Consider the following 19268-nt stretch of genomic DNA (forward strand, 5'->3'; position numbering starts at 1 on the left):
GGAAGTGGCAAGAATAATAATAACAATAACCGGAGTCGAATGCAGTATGATGCCAAAGGATGACCAATGATTTAGTGTTGGGCCTGCAACTAGTGGGGACACTTTGCGCGGGATTGCCAGAAAGAGGAAACACCGCAGAACTTGTGCATATGGTGTGGTCCTGGGGACCATGATGACACAAATTGCCCCAAGCCAGGGGTTAATCTTCTCAATATTTAGAAAATTGGTGATAAAGAAGTACTAACAATCACCCGTGCTCAGACTAAGAAGGCCACTTATCCCAACCCCCAACCCCCGTACGGAGAAGGAGAGATTACGGGAGGCAAAGGTCGACATTAAGCGGGAGATGACGACAGAATGACGAAAGAATGCAGAGGTGGTGAGTACCTCATCCTGTACTGAAGTAGAAAAGAATGTTATTGGGCAAGTCTGGTAGATGGAGGTGCCGATAAGGGTGAAGGACCTTTTGGACACAAAGCCACAATTGAGGACCGCCATTTTCAGTACCGTACAAAGCACCGCACACACACCTTCAGGTGTGACCCAGACGGAAGTCCCGGTCAGCCACTCGGTTGATCCAATGTTGTTGGCCTTAAATAGTGGTCGGCATCCTGTGGTGTGGAAATGGGAATCCTCGGGGCTATCCTCAAGGACACCATCGTGGACAGAGGTTCTGGGGTGAATGTGCTGCCAGAGGATACATGGAAGAAGCTTGGGTAGCCAACACTATGGCCACCCACATTCAATTTAGTGGGAGAAGACCAACACTGTATCAAGCCACTCGGCACCTTTATGGCCCAACCCGTGACCATTGGCACACAACCCTTCCTACTGGATTTTGTGGTAATCCCACTTAAAAAGAAGGGCTATGATGCCATCTTAGGGAGAGGGTGGCTGGTCACAGCAAAAGTGAGCCATAGTTGGAAGAAGAACACTGTCATAACCCCTCCTTGGACATTGGATTAAATAAATACGATAATTAAAACATTAACATTTAATAATATTAAAAATCGTCTCATTTATGAGACTTCACGATTTTTTCTAATATATAATTATTAATGTTTATTATTATTTGTTATGATTATTATTTATTATTATTGTTATATATGATTATCATTTATTATTATTTATATATATGATTATTAATTATTATTATTTATATGGCAACTATCAAACAATTATAATGCATCTCTGTTATTCCCTATATTCTCTTTGTATAAAAAATAACTTAAAAACTTGTCAAATTAATTTAAATAAATAAAGCTATAACAACTCTAATTCTAACAATATAAAAAAACATAATAATAATATCGATATTAATAATCAATTATCAATATTAACAAGGATTTCCCAAGTCTATTAGGCAATGACCCATGAAACATCTTTTACTTCTTATTCATCCTTTGTGGATTCGTTCAGCTGGAGTAAATAGCCCTTGACCTTTGGATACACATTTACCAGTTAAACATATCAGACACATCGACTATCAGGTTTGCTATAAGTCACAAGATAAGGTAAATAACCAACCATATCTAATGATTGTATAGAATCACTACATCATCTTACACATCAGACAAGCATTCATAGATTGAAGGTCTTATCAAACCAATACAATATACTATCGCATACATTAACAGCATGAAATCAAAACAACAAATTAAGCAGCATAATGTACGCCATCATATGAAAGACAGCAGAGGTACTCTATCCATATTGAACATTGATTACATTGCACTAATCATAGTAGATCTGATTGGTACCAATTATCATTCCATTAAGCATTGATTATCAAGGTTCATAAGGAAGGTTATATATTACTATCGATTGATGGGAGGGTGATAACTAGTTAATTGAGGATATATAGCGATAACTACTTATCGATAATTTGTCAAGTCTTATGAATCAATGACAGCGCTCGACTAATCACCCAACTATCGTTATTAAGGGATTGATATTATTGTGACTCCCATTTGATTAAATCAGTAATTATCGACTACATCAATATATCAAAGACTCACTGATAATTAGCTTGCTCCCGATAATCAAAGTAGTGCATAGGCAAGATAAGAAATAGGAAGATTAAGAAGGTATCGGTTAAAGAAATCTAATCGATAACTATTAAGAAGTGGTATGGTTTGAAGGGACAAAGTCATGTCTTTCAGAGGTATCGCTTCAAAGTGTAAAGTATAAGAAGGGATCAATAACAGATACTTTGGATATACGGGAGAAAGGATATCTGGTTATAGTGCCCATCGTCTTACTTCCAGGAAGATATACAATTATATTTAAATAAAAGGACTACAACGGTAGCACTCACTACTCCCTTAAAGTCATAATTGCAGTAATTATTATTGAGTCATTATCAGAGACACCGACCAAGTTGGATGTCATAGTAGTGCACCCGTATATCAATAAGATTGATATCTATCTAAACTTGTAGATTGATATCTAATGTATCGGATTGTAGTTATGTTATTCCATTTAGATAACATAGTAGATCTAAAATAATAGTCATTCTATACCTGAATCTTGTTTGGCAATATAAAACATAAAATTGTCAACACTAAGAACCAAAATAGAATGAAGTGGTTGGCAATTTAAGAATATGGGCCAAAAAATCTTTGTGATCCAAATTGGGGACATTACAAACACCCTTTCCATGGAGAAAGGGGCGCGGAAGTACATTATTGATCTGAGGACCCAAGTCGTTGGCGAGGAGCTTGCATCATCCGACTCTGATTCAGAGGAATCAAACAGATGGGAGTGGGATTCCTACGAAGGCAAAGACAAGATGGAACCAAATAATGAAGGAGTGCTTGAACTCGATGGCTGCTCGAAAGATGACATCCGCTCATTGAATGGACTCTTCCACTAGCAGATGGAAGATTATGAAGTATTCCATCCTGCATGCCACATGTTGCAAATTGAAGAAAGAGCTAGGCGAGAAAGATGAGTTCCCATCAGAATACAGGGAGTATAAGGAGGGAGACGCCAAAATGAATGATGTTCCGATGTACGAGTTTTCAAAGGATAGACCAATGCGGTACAAAGACCCCACCGTGAAGGAGATGAACTTAGGAGATATTGCCACCCCTTGAAATATCTGGGTAGGAGATGATAGGAGCCCAGTGCTAAAGGCTGCAACGTTCAAAATTTTCATGGAATACAAGGACGTGTTCACTTGGTCCTACAAGGATCTGAAAGGGGTCCCACCTAAATTGTGCGTCCATCTGATACCATTGGTCTTGAGAGCCCAGCCGGTACAGAAGAGGCCGTACCGAATGAATAAGAACTATGTGGCCAAGGTGAACGAAGAGATTGAACGGATGTTGGAGGCCAACATCATATTTCAGGTGGAGACAACTGAGTGGGTCTTGCCGATCATGATCTCGCTGAAGGAGGCCAACTAGATCCACATCTGCGTGGATTTTCGATGCCTCAATGCAGTCACCATCAAGGATCTGTTCCCTATACCTTTCACAAACAACATCCTGGAGGAGGTGGCTGGCCATGAAATGTACTCATTTCTGGATGGCTTTTCCAGATACAATCAGATTTCGATAGCTGAGGAGGACAAGTTGAAGACCACCTTTGTGGTGGAGGACGGAGTCTATGCGTACAACTGAATGTCGTTCAATTTGTGCAATGTTTTCACAACATTTCAGAGGATAGTCCTTCACATCTTTGATAAGATGTCTGTGGGAAATTTTAAGGCCTTTTTGGATGATTGGTCGATTTTTAGTAGTGAAGACACTCACTTGGTGGTGCTGAGAGAATGCATAGAGAGATGCCGGAGGGCTAGGCTGGCCTTGAATCTGAGGATATGCAGATTTATGGTACCGCAAGGAAAGTTGTTGGGCCATATTGTTTGTAAAGATGGATTAAAAACTGACTCGGATAAGGTACGGGTAATTGTGGAGATGGAGTCGCCCATTGATGTAACGGGAGTAAAGTCCTTCTTGGGACATATAGGATACTACCGGAAGTTCATCAAGAACTTTGCCCAACTTTCATTCCCACTGGACAAGCTGACAAGAAAGGGTGAACCGTACATATGGGGATTGGCACAGGGGGAAGCATCCGAGGAACTCAAGAGGAGACTGGTGGCCGCACCCATTCTGGCCTATCCAAACTGGGACCGAGAATTCCACGTACATGTGGATGCCTCGAACTATGCCATTGGGGCTACACTAGCACAGGAAGGGGGACATGGGTTGGACCATCCCATCTATTTTACTAGTCGCTTGATGTCGAAAGCCGAGAAGAATTACAATACCACTGAGAGGGAAGCCCTCAGAACGGTCTATGCTGTACAAAAATTCCGGCACTAGCTGGCGACACCTTTCACTTTCTATGTGAATCACCAGGCATTGATGTACCTGGTAAATAAACCCATTATCCAAGGTAGAATAAGTAGGTGGCTACTGCTCCTTCAAGAGTTCACTTTCACAATTATTGTACGACCAAGCAAGAGCGATGTGATCGCTGATCAGTTGTCCTGAATTAGGTCAGGAGAGCCACCAGAGGGAGTCAATGACGATTTTCTTGATGCACATCTGTTCCAAATTGCGGCATCACCGTCGTGGTATGCGAACATTGGGGAACACCTGTCCACCTCTCTATTCCCAGTCAAAATGTTACCGAGTGAGAGACGGAAGCTGGTCTTGAGAAGCAGGAGATTTCAGCTAATTAATGGGTTCCTGTATAAAATGGGACTTGACCAAGGCCTCAAAAGGTGTGTGATGGAAGAAGAGATTCTGGGAGTGCTCCGGGAAGCACACGAAGGGCCCGCAAGAGGCCACATGGGTCTAGACACCATCACACACAAAGTATTGTTGGTCGGACTATGGTGGCCCACCCTGTATAATGATGCACGGGAATGGGTGGTGGGTTGTGATACGTGCCAGAGGGCAGGAAAACCATTAAAGCAGAACTTTATGCCCCTCAATCCATCCCATACCCAGGAGTTGTTTGAACTCTAGGGTCTGGATTTCATTGGACCTTTGAAGGCCAACAAAACACGGAGATGTCGTTACATTGTGGTGGTGACATAATACCTTACCAAGTGGGCTAAGGTGTGAGTATTGCCAGATAACTCAGCTTTGAGTACAACCAAGTTCATTTATGAACAAATTATTACAAAGTACGACATCCCAATACAACCGACGAGTGATCGCAGTGGGCACTTTGTGAATCATGTCGTCAAGTTGCTCACGATGGAATTCAAGATTTTTCATTCCTTGTCAAGCCCGTACTACCCAAGGGCCAACGGGCAGGTCGAGGCCACTAATAAAATATTGGTGTTTGTGATCTATAAGTCCTACGCAGTTGAACAAGAAGATTGGGAGGAGAAGTTACCATCCGTACTATGGGCATATAGGACCACCTACAAAGTCACCACAGGCCAGACACCCTTTCAGTTAATGTACGGCTAGGAGGCCATTGTGTTGACAGAATTCATGGTTTTGAGTTTAAGGATCGCGATCGAGAATCGCCTAGGAGATATGGAGAGCCTGCGGGAGCGGCTGTATGCGTTAGGCAGGTTGGATGAACGTAGAATGATGGCCCAATGGGCCACTGAAGCCGCCCAACAAAGATGAAAATTTTGGCATGACAAGCACATCTAGCGCATGGAATTTCGTTCAAGTCAGTGGGTGTTGAAGTATAATGGGCAAAATGAGATTAAGCCTGGGAAATTTAAAGTCTGATGGCTTGGGACATTTAAAATCCGCGAGGTAGTTGCGAATGGAGCAATTAAGTTGTCCACATTGGGTGACCAACCGATAAACGAGACGGTAAATGGGTTGAAATTGAAAATTTACCACCACAGGTAGCAGCGGAATGACCTAGTTCGTCCGGAGATGGGGCCCAGCCAAACAAATTGAGAAGGTAATTATTTGATTTTTTTAGTTGAAAAAAAAAATTGAAAAAAATTGAAAGTGGAAAAAAATTGAAAAAAAAGAAAAGAGAAAAAAAGAAAAAAAAGAAGTGTTCACACATACCATACGGTGAAAAAGGCTGTACACCGTACGATGGAAAGTAGAAATAACACAAGAAGGCCGTATGACGGGGGAACAAACAAAATAAAGATTGAGCGTACGGGATATTCCTTAATCCGTATGGAAAGGAAGGACGCATCCGTACAATCATGCCATAGAAATCTGTATGACCAGGGGATGTTTTGAAAACCGTATGATGGGCATTAAATTGGGGAGTACAACTACAATCAAATTTGTACAGTAGTAGCAGAAGACAAACCGTACAGTGATTGGAGGGCAATGTATGACCAAGTGAGCAAAAGATAACGTACGACCAAGTGAGAAGGAGGAATTGTATGGTGAGATACCATGACGATTTTTGTACAACTGGAGTTACAGAGAAAACCGTGCCAAGTTAAAATCCGTACAAGTTGGCACCATAAGTCCATACGGTGGAAACCAATCAAGGAAAGACACCAATTCCACTTCCGTACGTATGGTTAAATCCATACACAGGCGACCAAGTTTAGCAAAGCTGGAAGTCTAAAAGAGTCTGTATACCCCTAGTCATCCATACAAATTAGAAGGTGCTGACGTGGAATCCGTACTAGTGGTCTGTGAAGCGAATTGAGCGAAAAGACAAGGGTTCCGTACAATCTGTGCAAGGAAGTACAATGTTGTACTAACATCACTGTAGCTGGCAAAATAGAAAGTAACGACATTTGAAAAAAAAAGAGTTCATTAAGTGTTGGCGCCGGCAGTTAAATCATTCAAATGGAATTAAGAAAATCGAGATTAGGAAAGCTGGATTGGAGAAAACGGTTGCAGTAGTTGGATCAACCGTCTAAGTCAAGGAAAATGGTAGAAGGAAGCACGATAGCCAAGGACAAGGGGAAGCAAGTGTTGCAGTCTGGAGTAAAAGTTTCAGGGCCAACAGATACAGGAAAGACCAAGAAGAAGACGATGCTAGAGAAAATTACAACTGACACTATTACATTTGAAGGATTGAGTGGAAATGTATGCAGGACCTGGTGGCTGGAAACCCTAGATAATTATGTAATTAAAGAATCTCTTAGGAAAGCACGGGTGCATTGGGCAATTCAAATGCCCATCTTTGCCATTAGGGATTTTGAATCATGTCTGCGAATGATGGTGGCTAAATAAAATAGATAAGATGCCATGAAGATGTCGCCAGAAACGAAAGAGCAACTGTTGTGGTTAATTTGTCGAAGTGATCTCTCAGACCAAGAATGGGCTGCGATCAAGGCACCCAAGGGCAGAGGGTTGCAAAAGTCCTACATCAGTCCACGAGACTGGCAGTGTTTGCTGGATGTTATGAAAAGAAGACTTACAAGAGCCAACAAGGCATCAAACACGGCGGTACTCATGATTGCACTTATGAATGGCCTGAGGAATGGGACGGTGTACAACTAGGCAACAGTTTTGTCCAACAGAATCCATGAATTCTCAATCCAGCGACACAAGGCTTTTTACATGTCGTTTCACGCCATAGGGTTGTTCCTCGACGTTGTACGTGTTGTGCGAATCGCACACCCATCCCCATCTTGGACAGGGACCCCTCGGTTTTGTGCCTTTCTGTCTTTGCGGAAGAGGGAGGGGATATGAAGGATCAAGTTGGTGAGTGATGGAGTCGGGAATGTCATCCTGATCTCCAAATGCCCTGAAATTTGGCTAAGTTTGGAATTTCCTGACCTTGAAATTTTGGCTAAGTCTGGAATGCCTTGATCCTAAAATTTGGCTAACTCTGAAAAACTGAGGAAACCTCCAAAAACTAGAATTTGCAATATAACTCCTGGAGGTCTGAAACCACTCTCAAACATCCTGAAAGTATATATGGAATATAACTTAAAGTATTGTCACTTATACTTAAATGTTATATTCCATACGCTCAATTTCGGACCCAAAGGCCAAAAGTTGAAAAAGTGAAAAGACCCTTAGTCCGAAAAACACTTCAAATGTCCATTTTCGGACCCTTGGGCGAAATGATTAAAAACCGCGATTTTGCAAAGTATTCCTAGTTCGCCAAATGCTATAAGCCTCGAAATCACTTAAGTTTTCCTTTTCGGACCCTGGGGACCAAAAGGAAGAAACGCGAAGTATTTCAAAGGGGACGCATTTGGTCCGAAAATCGCGAAAGTGCCCCCCACCTCCGAAAATCACTAACTGATTATGTTTTCGGACCCTTTGGACCATAGTAAAAAAAACGCAAAATGTTTCCAAAGGCGTTAAAATTCCGAAAAGCACTTAGAGCTTGTTTTCGGACCCTAGCTCCAAAATGAAAGATAAAAGGAAATCGCGAAAGCCCCCCCCCAAAGCTCCGAAGTTTGTTATAAATTTGCCAAAATGCGTTTAGCTCCGAAAGTGTTCCCAAATTCGGACCTTGGGATAAAAAAGGTTAAAACGCGAAATTCCAAATATGCTGAAGGGTCCGAAGTTTTTTTTATTTGCAGAGGTGTTTAATGATCCGAAAATTACCCTTCAGCTAGAACGAAACCCCAAGCGCTCCGAAATTCGCCAGAGGGTTAAAATGCCTTCAAACCTCCGAAATTTGCGAACGCGTTTAGCTCCGAAATTTATAAGAACGCCTTATGGTCCGAAGTTTTCTTTTAAATTCCAGAACGCCAGGAGGTTCGAAAATGATAAAGTTGCAAAATTCAAACAATCCGAAATTTCCCAAAAGGGTGCTTTAGGTCCGAAAATTCTTAAAAAGTTTGTACGAAACCCCAAGAGCTCCGAATCTCGTCCAAAACATCAATTTCGGATCATGGGGTCGAAATTTAATATTTGGAAGAGTTGCAAAAATCCCCAAATGGTCCGAAATTTCACTTAAAATGCCAATTTCGGACCCTGGGGTGCTAAATTGGAGAATATGATGAAATTACAAAAAGTGCCCTCCATTCTCCGAAATTCACCAGAAAAGCATGAGTGTTATGATTTTAAAATTTGCAGAAGTTCTTCAAACCTCCAGAATCGCGCTATAAGAATCATTCAAACGCCATAAGAAGATTTCAAAACGCCCAAGACTCCAAAGGTAAAAACACGTAGAAGTAAATCGCCCGAACACCATCAAGACCAAGGACTAGATTTCACATTCGAAGAGAAAGAGAAGCATTTTCAAGATACATCTCACAAAGAGCTTCTCAAGCCAGACGTCGTAATTAAATTTAATGTTTGTTAAAATTAAATTATTTAATTTTCCAAATTAATTTAATTAAGTGAAATTGGTTGATCGCAGGACATCATCGAAGAACCAGGAGAAAGACTTGAAATGCAAATCGAGGAGGGATCGCAATTCAAGGCCAGGCGCTGAAGATTGGAAAAGAAAAGATGCAAGAGCGCAAGAGCAACCGAGCATTGGGAACCGTGCCGTTGAACATAGATGAAGTCCACCGGCAAAATTGAAGGCAAAAAGCAAAAGAACACTTAGTCTATGCATTCTCGAGAAAAGAGACACAGCTGGATTTAATTCCTAAAAAGCTGAAATTGCTTTATTGTAAACTGCCTATGGGTCTCGTGCAAGATATTTTTGTGGATAACTATTCCCAACCACCAAGAAGACCGAATAAACCTGAATTAAAGCCAAAAGTGGTTGGTAGTTGAGATATTTGTTGGTTGGACAACTGAGAATATAATGGGCATGGGTTAAAGCTGTCAGCTTCTGGAAGACAAATCAGGACCCTTGGATGCAGTCCATCCTAGCCTTTGGTTCAAAATTGTAATATCTATAAAAGGCAGAGGCCTTTCTTTTGCAATTGGTTAGATGGTTAGATAGTTGGATATTTTGTCAGACAATTGGTTAGATAGTTAGATTTTAGAGTTAGAATAGGTTAGATCTTAGCAGTAGCATAGAGATGTTGCAGAAATTGTTGTAATAGGCAGATGAGATAAATATATGAACATTGATTTGGTGTTTATTGTCTTGTTTTCATCCTATTTGCATGGTTTCTTTCAGCATTTTAGATAGATCTTTATGTTTTGGGCGTACAGGTATTTGATAGATTCAGGCTCATACCACTGAGGATATGCTGATTGTGTATCCTTTTGTGTGGTTAACCTGAGCCTTCAATTGTGCTTAGTTCAATTGCAGGTGTCCGTCTGAGCTGCGCCAGAATTGGGTGCTTAGCTGTGCATCTCCAATCTGAAAATCTTCCAAGTTCCTTTGAAGATTGCACCGTTCCTGCAAGGTTGTGAGCTATTCTGACCAAGCAGGAATTGGTTATGTTGAATCTGTCTACCCACATACTCGTGTTGTTAGTTTTAGATCTCCTAACCCTTTCCTTTTGCTCTTGATTGCATAATTTGAGAATCACAGCAGACTAGCTTGTTGCAAATGTAAGTCCCCTTGTGTTTCCAGCATAAACACATCAAGCCACTGAGAGATCCCGCAGTCAAGACCTGACAAAAGAAACCTTGAGGTTATCCCCTTTGATCAAAACGTAGAAAACAGCATTAGGGATTCCCTTATTTCAAGAGAGGGTAGGATACTCAGTGAGTTTATTCTATTTTGCGTTGGCCGTATGGAGTTTGCAGCGATGCGATTTCATCCACGTCAACAGTACGCACACAAGTGTTGCCGGAGAAGCATGTCTGGAAATCTCGGGATACGAGGGACCCTTCACAACCATCCATTTTCTATTGGACCCACCTGGATACCATGGCAAGTAGCGGGGAAGCCCATTCTAGTAGGAAGCGACGAAGACCACCACAAGTAGACACGAAACAGGAGACGGAGACAGTTGACGAGGATGGAGAAGAAGAGGCTGCAGAAGACGCTGATAGTAGTGCAAAGGAAGGGGACAATTCCGAGGACACTTCTTCTAGGAGCATCCAGAGTCATGACACAATCCGTCTTGCTAGCCAGAAGGAAGTAGAGAAAGCCCCTAGTACAAAGGAGAGTAGTGGCCACGCAGTGTCTTTTGGCATGTGACAAGAGGAATCCATGGATTACCCGCGGGTGGAGTGTGACCTACGAGAGTAGACGAACTGGTGTATGCACCAGTAGTATTGACTCAGGATGGAGGACTAACACCTCTCTAGACTTCGGGGGTGATGGTAGGAGCTATACCAGCCATACTTATCCCAGGATTTGGGCAGTTGAGACCCCGATTTTCATTGCCTACACCCTCTAGGGTTGCCACAGCAGTTCCGACAGAGGATGTTCCAGCAGTGTCATTGGTTCCCAACGAACCTCCTTGCATTGGGTCTATCATATGGAAGGAACTAGTACATACAGAGGTCTCGGCAATAGAGTGTATGGTGATCGAAGATGATGATGCCACCATGGATTCGTGGCTGGGTCGCTATGAGATGCCTCCCATGACACCATTGGGACCCCCGCCTGCCTCACCCCAGCCACGTCCTTTTCTTGAGAATGTGGACCTAGATGAGGGTAGTTCTCATCAGGAGGCGGGACAGCAGGAGTTGGCGATGGACTTCCTGCAGGACACCATTGGGTTTGAGGAAGAGATGGTAGAGATGCAACAACAGGAGTAGGCCACTATCGAGAGCCAACCAGAGGGCATAAAGATATTTTTGGTAGAGGTTGAGGCCAGCGCAAGGAGATTGGCAGTCTCTATTCAGGAGCGGACCGTCGAGCAGTCTTCCATTGAGGGACTCCTCGCCTTTGCCACCAGAGGGTGTGCTGAGGAGTTTGGGAGATGTTTTGAGGTCAGGGGTTGGCCTGCTATGGAGACTCTCGATATGCTGGCAGACTGGAGGAGTGAGCAGACGACTAGGATTGGTGGAGTACACTTGTTGATACAATGGGTAGAGCAAGGCTTCCAGGACGGGTACTACCAGCTTAGATCATAGAAACAATAATCGTTTGGGGAATTAATCGGCAAAACAAAAGTATAAGATTTTTTCAAAAAATTCGGAAAAAATCGGGAAAAAATCGAATATACAAAAAAACATAAAAAATTGCAGAAAAACAATCAAAAACTACTTTTTTAATATATTTTAGGGTATTTCCATGGCATAGAGATATTGTAGGCAAATAAAATAGACACTTGAAAACATGAATTGCAGGAAATAGATTTTCGTTGCTTATATTCATATCACTGATTACGTTCCACAAAATATACTACACCATAAATAATATCTAGATGGTGATAGATGTCAAAATGTCAATTACAATATAGTTTGTGACTTTGAACAAAGTCAACCTGTAAATTAAGTACAAAATTCCAAAATCTCAAATGTAGGCAATGACATGCTAGAGGGCAGGAGGCCTTGATGATGAAGCTCCTGGGCAAGAGCCTGTCCTAATTCCTTCAACCCATTCAGGATGAAAGTTGGCTTGCCTCATGATATCAAAATCTTCAGACACAAGCGGATGATCAGCAACAACATAATCATCATCAACATCATCATCATCATCATCAGCATCATCAGCAGCAATCAACTCGCACTCTGGATATATCTCATCGAGGTCAATTGGCAAGCATTCCTCAATAGTTCCTGATTTTGCCCATGTAGAAATTAGTGTTTCCCTTACAAATGAAAATCAATGAATAGTGAATACAATTCAAAAAACTGCAACTATATATTAATATTCTCACCTTGAGCTTTCCTTATCTTCAAGCGGAGGTTGTGATGAACAAATACCAAGTCATTCAGCCGTTGTTGTGATAGGCGGTTGCGTTTCTTAGAATGTATGTGTTCAAACACACTCCAATTACGCTCACAAGCTGATGAGCTACATGGTTGGCTCAAAATACGCACCGCCATCCACCTTAAATTTGGTATTTCATCTCCAAAAGAAGCCCACCATGCAGCTGAAAAACACATTATATGGAGATGATATTGTAAGACTAAGAATATCTTATAATCTTAACAAACTTAGTGGTTGGCAAAATAAAGAGATTGTCAAAAGTTTATAGAGTCTACCTGGTTGAATTGTCTTTCTGCTTTGTATAGCAGCCCTAGAAGAGAGAAAGCCCTTAGCATGCTTGTACATTTCCAGCTCTATCGTAGCCGCATCAAATTTTTCCAAGTCAGGAAACATTTTTTCCATGCACTTGAAGAAGCCTTGTTTGATCTCAGCATCAATTTCTAGGAAGTCAGTCTTATAGAATAACAGAGGATTGAGAAAATATCCTGCAGCATGGAGAGGAGTGTGCATTTGTCCATCCCATCTCCTATCAATTATGTCCCACAACGGCATATACTTATCCCTGTTATTTTCCAGCTTACTCTTTATCACCTCCTTGGCCCTATCCATGGCCTCATACACATATCCCATGGGGGGTTTATCTCCATCCACTAGTCTCAAGACTTTTACTAAAGGCTCTGAAAATTCTACAATTTGTTCAATAGATTCCCAAAATGTGGTAGAATACATATACTCTGCCACTGCTATGCCATTTGCTTGAGTTGTGAAACCAGACTCCATCCACTCAGCTGAAACAAACATTCGCCTCAAATTACCTTTTTGTTCACATAATGTTTGTAATGCAAGGAAATATGTTGCAAATCTTGTCACTCTTGGTCGAACTAGCTCCTTGCCTCCTGTGAAAGAGCGCATTATAGCCAAAACCCTTGTGTGATTATAAATAAATTTGGTAACCTTGTGAGCTTTCTGAAATGCCGCCTTAACCCATTCAATTTTTCCAATGTCCTCTAGGGTTAGATCAAGGCAATGTGCTGCACATGGTGTAAAAAACATGGAAGGATATTTATCTGTCAGAAGTCTCCCTACAGCAACACAAGTAGCAGCATTGTCTGTGATAAATTGAACCACATTTTGTGGCCCTACATCTGTAACTACCACGTCATACATCTCAAACAATGCATTTGTGGATTTCATCATATTAGATGCATCCGCAGATTTCAAAAAAACAATGCCAATCTCACAAGAGACAAGGAAGTTAATGAGAGTTTGGTTCCTTCTATCTGTCCAACCATCTGACATGATGCTGCAACCAGTTCTAGCCCACTGCAATCGATGTTGTTTAACATCTTGAACATCCTCTACTGCATCTTTCAGCATACCAACCCTTAATGATTCACAAGATGGGGCTTGAAACCCAGGACCTACAGTTGCAATAGCATCTATCATGGGTTGCCAATATGGATTTCTGGAAGCATGGAATGCCGTGTGAGAGGAGTACCAATAATTAGCAATTGCCTTCTTTGCTTGTTCAGTGACAGTTTTCCTCCATCCTGTACTCTCCAAAGTGGTTTGTGATCCTGCTGTGGTACGAGGTTGGAAGAAAGCATTAGTGTTTCCTCCACCTGTGTTTGGTCCACGTGCTATAGAATTATGTGTCAACCCAGATTCCCTGAAACTCCCATCTTCACCATCCTCCTCACCCAAATGGTTCGTCCTGGGATCTGCAGAACTAGAACCTAGTTCAACCCCAATTCTTGCCTTTTTGGCCTTACTCTCAGCAATCCCGTCAAGAGATTGCTTTGCCTGATACGAGACATCTGCAGGGCATGCCTTGCATATCACGATGTTATTTCCTCGTTCTTTGGACAAATGCCATTTGAAACGATAAATTCCACCATTGATCTCTTCTAGACACCAATTGCACTTGACCTTCGTGCTACCCGGAACTGTTGTGCAATGTGTCCATGCAAAGTCTTTTTGACGCGGCATTATCAAGAATCAGATCTGTAAAAACATTACACTCAATCTTAAACTTTTGAGGGATATACAGTTAAATTTAATATACTGCTAAATATATACAGTTACTAAATTTAATATACTGAAAATTTATACTAATAAATTTATATAGTATATTAAATTTAACTGTATATATTTAATAGTATATTAAATTTAATATACTGTTAAATATATACAGTTAAATTTAAAATACTGTTAAATATATACTAAATTTAACTGTATATATTTAACAGTATATTAAATTTAACTGTATATAAATATATACAGTTAAATTTAATATACTGTTAAATATATACAGTAAATAAATTTAATATACTGAAAATATATACTAATAAATTTATACAGTATATTAAATTTAACTGTATATATTTAACAGTATATTAAATTTAATATACTGTTAAATATATACAGTTAAATTTGATATACTGTTAAATATATACTAATAAATTTAACAGTTAAATTTTAACGGCATGTTAATATACGTAACAGTTAAGTTTAATGTAACAGTATATTAAATTTAAAAGTTAAATTTAATATACTGTTAAATATAATTCTATAAAACAAACTAATAAATTAAATTAAACTATATTTATTATATAGTTTAACTTTAACTGTTAAATTTATTATACAATATACAATATATTTAATAGTTAATATTTAACTATTAAATATACTGTATATTGTATAATAAATTTAACAGTTAAATTATTAAACAGTATATTTAAATTTTAATATATTGTTAAATATATTTAACTGTTAAATTTAATAGTATATTTAACAGTTAAATTTAATATACTGTTAAAACAAACTAAGAAATTAAATAAAGTTTAAACTAAGAAATTAAATAAAACGAACATAATATTAAATAAAATCTATAAAAACAAAATTTGTAAAACAAAAATTTAACTGTAAATACCTGGAAGGCTCGATGAATGCAGTGATGGCTTGTGGCTTGGTGATCCCTCTGCGCTAAACTGTAAGAAATAGTCCGGCTTGGTGATCTCCTTCAATCACCGTAATAGACAATCAATCTCGAAAAATCGGAAGCCCGATTAATTACGAACATGGACTTCAAATTTCCCACCTGCAAACTTTGGACGAAAAACAATAGGGAGGCGGCGTCCATTTGTAGATTTTTCTCCGAAACTTTTGCACCTTTTTCGTGTTTTTAGGGTTTCCGTGCAAATAATTGCGATTTTTATTTTTTCCGATTAATATCTGCCGATTAATCGGGCTTAATCGTGTTTAAACGGGAAAAAATCGTTGACCCGCGGTCAATGCGTATTTCGCGATTTTTTTGGGGAAAAAAACGCGACCCTCTGCGATTCCCGATTAATCGCGATCGATCGCGATTTTTTCCCAATCATTGTTTCACTGGCTTAGATGTACCCAAAATGGTGCCTCGACAGCAGAGACAGAGTGGGTGGCGGCCATCAAAGCTCGGGAGGAGCTAGCCACTCGCCTGCATACGATGGAGATGGAGCTGGCACAACAGAGAGCCCAAGCGACCAGTCTAGAGGAGGAGTTGGCTCGTGCTAAGGCAGAATTGGCCTAGGAGAAGGCGAGGCGTGCACACGAGGTAGCAGAACAGGCAGCCCTTGAGACTCGTCTCACATCTACCTTAGAGGCGATGGATGGGAAGCGGAAGGAGCTTATGGAAGCAGTTTTTAAGGTGAAACGATCTAGGGAGAGGCAGTTGGTAGCCGAGCGAGATCTCCAACATCGGACACAACAGGTTCACCAGCTAAGGGAGCAGTTGGCAGCACCACCACCACTGGCCCCTTCTTCATCAGGGAAGCCCTTTGTACCCCCTCAAATTTGATTTTCGTGTTTGGTCTTAGTGTCATTTCCCATTTTGTTTGTATGTCGTCAGGAGACGACCTTCTTTTTTGGGGGAATGATGTTGTCGGGTAATTATGTCATATTGTAATTAGAATGTTACGTGTGTTAAGGGTTGGTGGTTATGGGATGGTTGTCAGTAGTTGGCACCGGACAACCTGTACCGACACCTATATTTATGTACTTGGTTTCTTATTTTAGTGTGTAGATATTGTCGAAGAAAGCTATGTTTTGAATGTAATGGCATTTGGCATTAATGAATACAGACATATGAGTTCTTCTGTTTACTTGCATTGCTGTGTACTGTCACATTTCCTACATTTCTGTATTTTTATGCACTATTAAACACACACACACACCTCGGGGGAAAACATGGAGTTGTATGTTGATCAAGGATAATTGATATTTGAAGCAAGGGTTCTCTTCTTAAAAAATATTGATTATTAATTTTAAAAAACAGATTGATAATTTTCCCAATTTTCAATCAAACTTGAAAATGATCTCTAATTTTCAGCCAAATCTCTGTAAATCTCAAACATTAAGCACACTTGTGACACTCAATGCCTCTCAGACTCTCCTAGGTGAGAGTATCTGTCGTGATCCTGTCATTGTCTGCTTGTACTTGAGGACGAACATTCTTGCTTTTACTACTACTACCAGTTGATATTGAATGAGAAGTCTGGCCTTTATAAATTAGTTGGTTGTTATGGTAACTGCCTCTGGTGCCTCCTTGTCGATTGGGATTTCCAAAACTTTCACCATATCCTCTCTAATATGACTTGGTATGTGTGCCCAACGTGATACCTTGTTGCCTGTATGGTCTCCTACCCTCCTTGTATGACCTTTTGTTGTGCTCGTATGGCCTAGTAGGTGTTGCTTGGTTGTACTGCCTGTAAACTTCCCCTGTGTGCATTTTCCCTCCGCGCGGTGCCTTAAAATCTTGTTCATATGAACTTGTGTGGATGTTGTACGGGTGCGTGATGTCTCCTCGTACGACTGCATACAAATTGTATGTTTTCACCTCTCAGGCGGATGGGTATTCTTGGTGTATTGTGTGGAGCACTTCTCGTATGGACTAGCTAGGTGTTCTTGCACTCTGTACGGTTTGGTCTGAGCCCCATATGACTAGCCTTGTTCCTCGTATAGTGTGAATGATTTGGCGTACAACTTCCTCTATCTACTAGTCGCATATGGCTTTGGTCCAATGGATTCGTACGACTTGCAATGCTTCCACGTAAAGCTTCTCTCATGTGTGCCAACTTGATTCTCCTTTGTATGACCTTTTCAATTTGTTGTACCTGTACAACTTCAACCTGTACAGACCACACTCATGACCTTCTGGCAGCTTTTTTCAGTGACTTGGTCTCTTTCCTCTATTCCTTGCCCTTGTTGATATGCTTCTTCTTGGCTCTTGTGCTTTTGGTAAGAAAAGATGACTTTGGATTGGATTATAAGGGCCTCTTTTTTCTAGGGTTATCTTTTTGATCAATTACTTTATTATTGTTACAAAAAATAATTTCCTTCGTTTAATATCATTAACCCTTTTTATTTTTAATATTTGAACATCTTTAATTTTTTTCCTTTAGCTCCATATTTTTTATTTCTTTTTCCAAGATCCTTTGTACTTCCACCATATTTTTGATTTTTTAATACACAATTTTTTCTCCATATTCTTTTCGTCTTTAATTTTTTCACCTTTAGCCCTTTATAAAAAATCTTACCCTTTGCTTTTTTAATTTTTAATTTTTTCAATTTCTCGTAACTTCCACTTACCTCCTCACTTTTCTACCTTTTGGTTTGTCTTCCATCTTCATCTTTAGTTTTCTGCCTTGTCCCCCTATGTCTAACACCAGATCGAACTTTGATCTCAAAGGCGTATCGCCACCAACACGTATCAGGTGGTTTCTAGTAGGTACCAATATATTCTAAGTTGAATATTTTATCAAGGGTGCAAGCTTGATATCTTTGTAGCTTCCATCCACATACCGACCTCTATATTGTTGGTACCAGGTCGCATCCTCCCCATCAATCTTTGGTGGCCTCGTCGAGTTGGGGATGACTTGTCACAATGAATTCGAGGTTGGAAATTGTGGAGGCTCCATGCCTTTCTCAATGTAGTGCCTAATCATGTCCTCATTGTATCCATCCTGCTTGGCAATAAACATGTCGTTTACCTTCACAATTATCTTTAGGCATGAGCCCAATTTTTCCCCATATGCCTCCAAGTCAATTTCCTCATCCAATTCCTCCATTGGTTCAACTCTCTTGGCGGCTTGTTCTTCCTTTCGTGTCTTCTCTGCTTCATCAATATTATAGACCAAGTACCCTTGGCGTATTTCATTGCATGGTGCTTTCCATCTCCAATATCCAGCCATCTATACCCAAAGTGTAGGTGTACTAAAATAAGCATTCATTAATTGCTTGTGGATGTGTGGTACGACAATGCCTTTGACATTTTTTCTTGCCAACCTTTCCTCGATCCACGTTACAGGTGTGGCCTAGTCTCTATCTAGTGCATATGGTTGGTCCTTGATCACCGAGTCTTCTTTCTGTACTTTGTCTCTCCCAGTTGTCCAATCCCCACAGGTGGCGTTTCCCAACATGTTTACTACTACAATAAGTCCTTTCCTCTTTTGGTAGATCATGAGTTTATAGCTGTTCATTGGGTATTTATGGGGTGTCGTCAAGCATTGCAAGTTTAATGGCTCCATTTTGACCAACCTCCCTTACCTTATAGGGTCCGAGCCAACAAACCTTAAACTTCCCTAGTTTAATTTCATTGTGGCTGTTATACTTTAAAA

At 40.4% G+C, this 19268-nt stretch overlaps 2 protein-coding genes across 2 annotated transcripts in view; one reads left to right on the plus strand and one right to left on the minus strand.

Moving 5' to 3' along the window:
- The window catches only part of LOC131069919 (protein DETOXIFICATION 19-like), a 57117-nt gene that overhangs the window by 8396 nt on the left and 29453 nt on the right, over positions 1 to 19268 (plus strand). The gene's annotated exons all lie outside the window — the stretch shown is intronic.
- On the minus strand, positions 12134 to 13472 carry LOC131069927 (uncharacterized). Its single transcript, XM_058005477.2, has 3 exons — positions 12888 to 13472; positions 12560 to 12775; positions 12134 to 12458 (listed from the first exon to the last, which is right to left on the minus strand). The coding sequence occupies exons 1-3, from the start codon at positions 13411 to 13413 to the stop codon at positions 12214 to 12216; spliced, it is 987 nt and encodes a 328-aa protein (XP_057861460.2). The 5' UTR covers positions 13414 to 13472; the 3' UTR covers positions 12134 to 12213.

Source organism: Cryptomeria japonica, chromosome 6 (assembly GCF_030272615.1).
Source record: "Cryptomeria japonica chromosome 6, Sugi_1.0, whole genome shotgun sequence".
In the NCBI taxonomy this organism is placed as follows: domain Eukaryota; kingdom Viridiplantae; phylum Streptophyta; class Pinopsida; order Cupressales; family Cupressaceae; genus Cryptomeria; species Cryptomeria japonica.

What these genes read in the sequence shown, in the direction of transcription:
- LOC131069927 (XM_058005477.2), bottom strand. Translation starts at nt 13,413, where the DNA reads ATGTTTGTTTCAGCTGAGTGGATGGAGTCTGGTTTCACAACTCAAGCA. An exon ending in CAGAAAGACAATTCAACCAG is followed by an intron (nt 12,776 to 12,887) that starts GTAGACTCTATA and finishes TGTGTTTTTCAG; the next exon opens with CTGCATGGTGGGCTTCTTTT. An exon ending in GAAGATAAGGAAAGCTCAAG is followed by an intron (nt 12,459 to 12,559) that starts GTGAGAATATTA and finishes GGGCAAAATCAG; the next exon opens with GAACTATTGAGGAATGCTTG.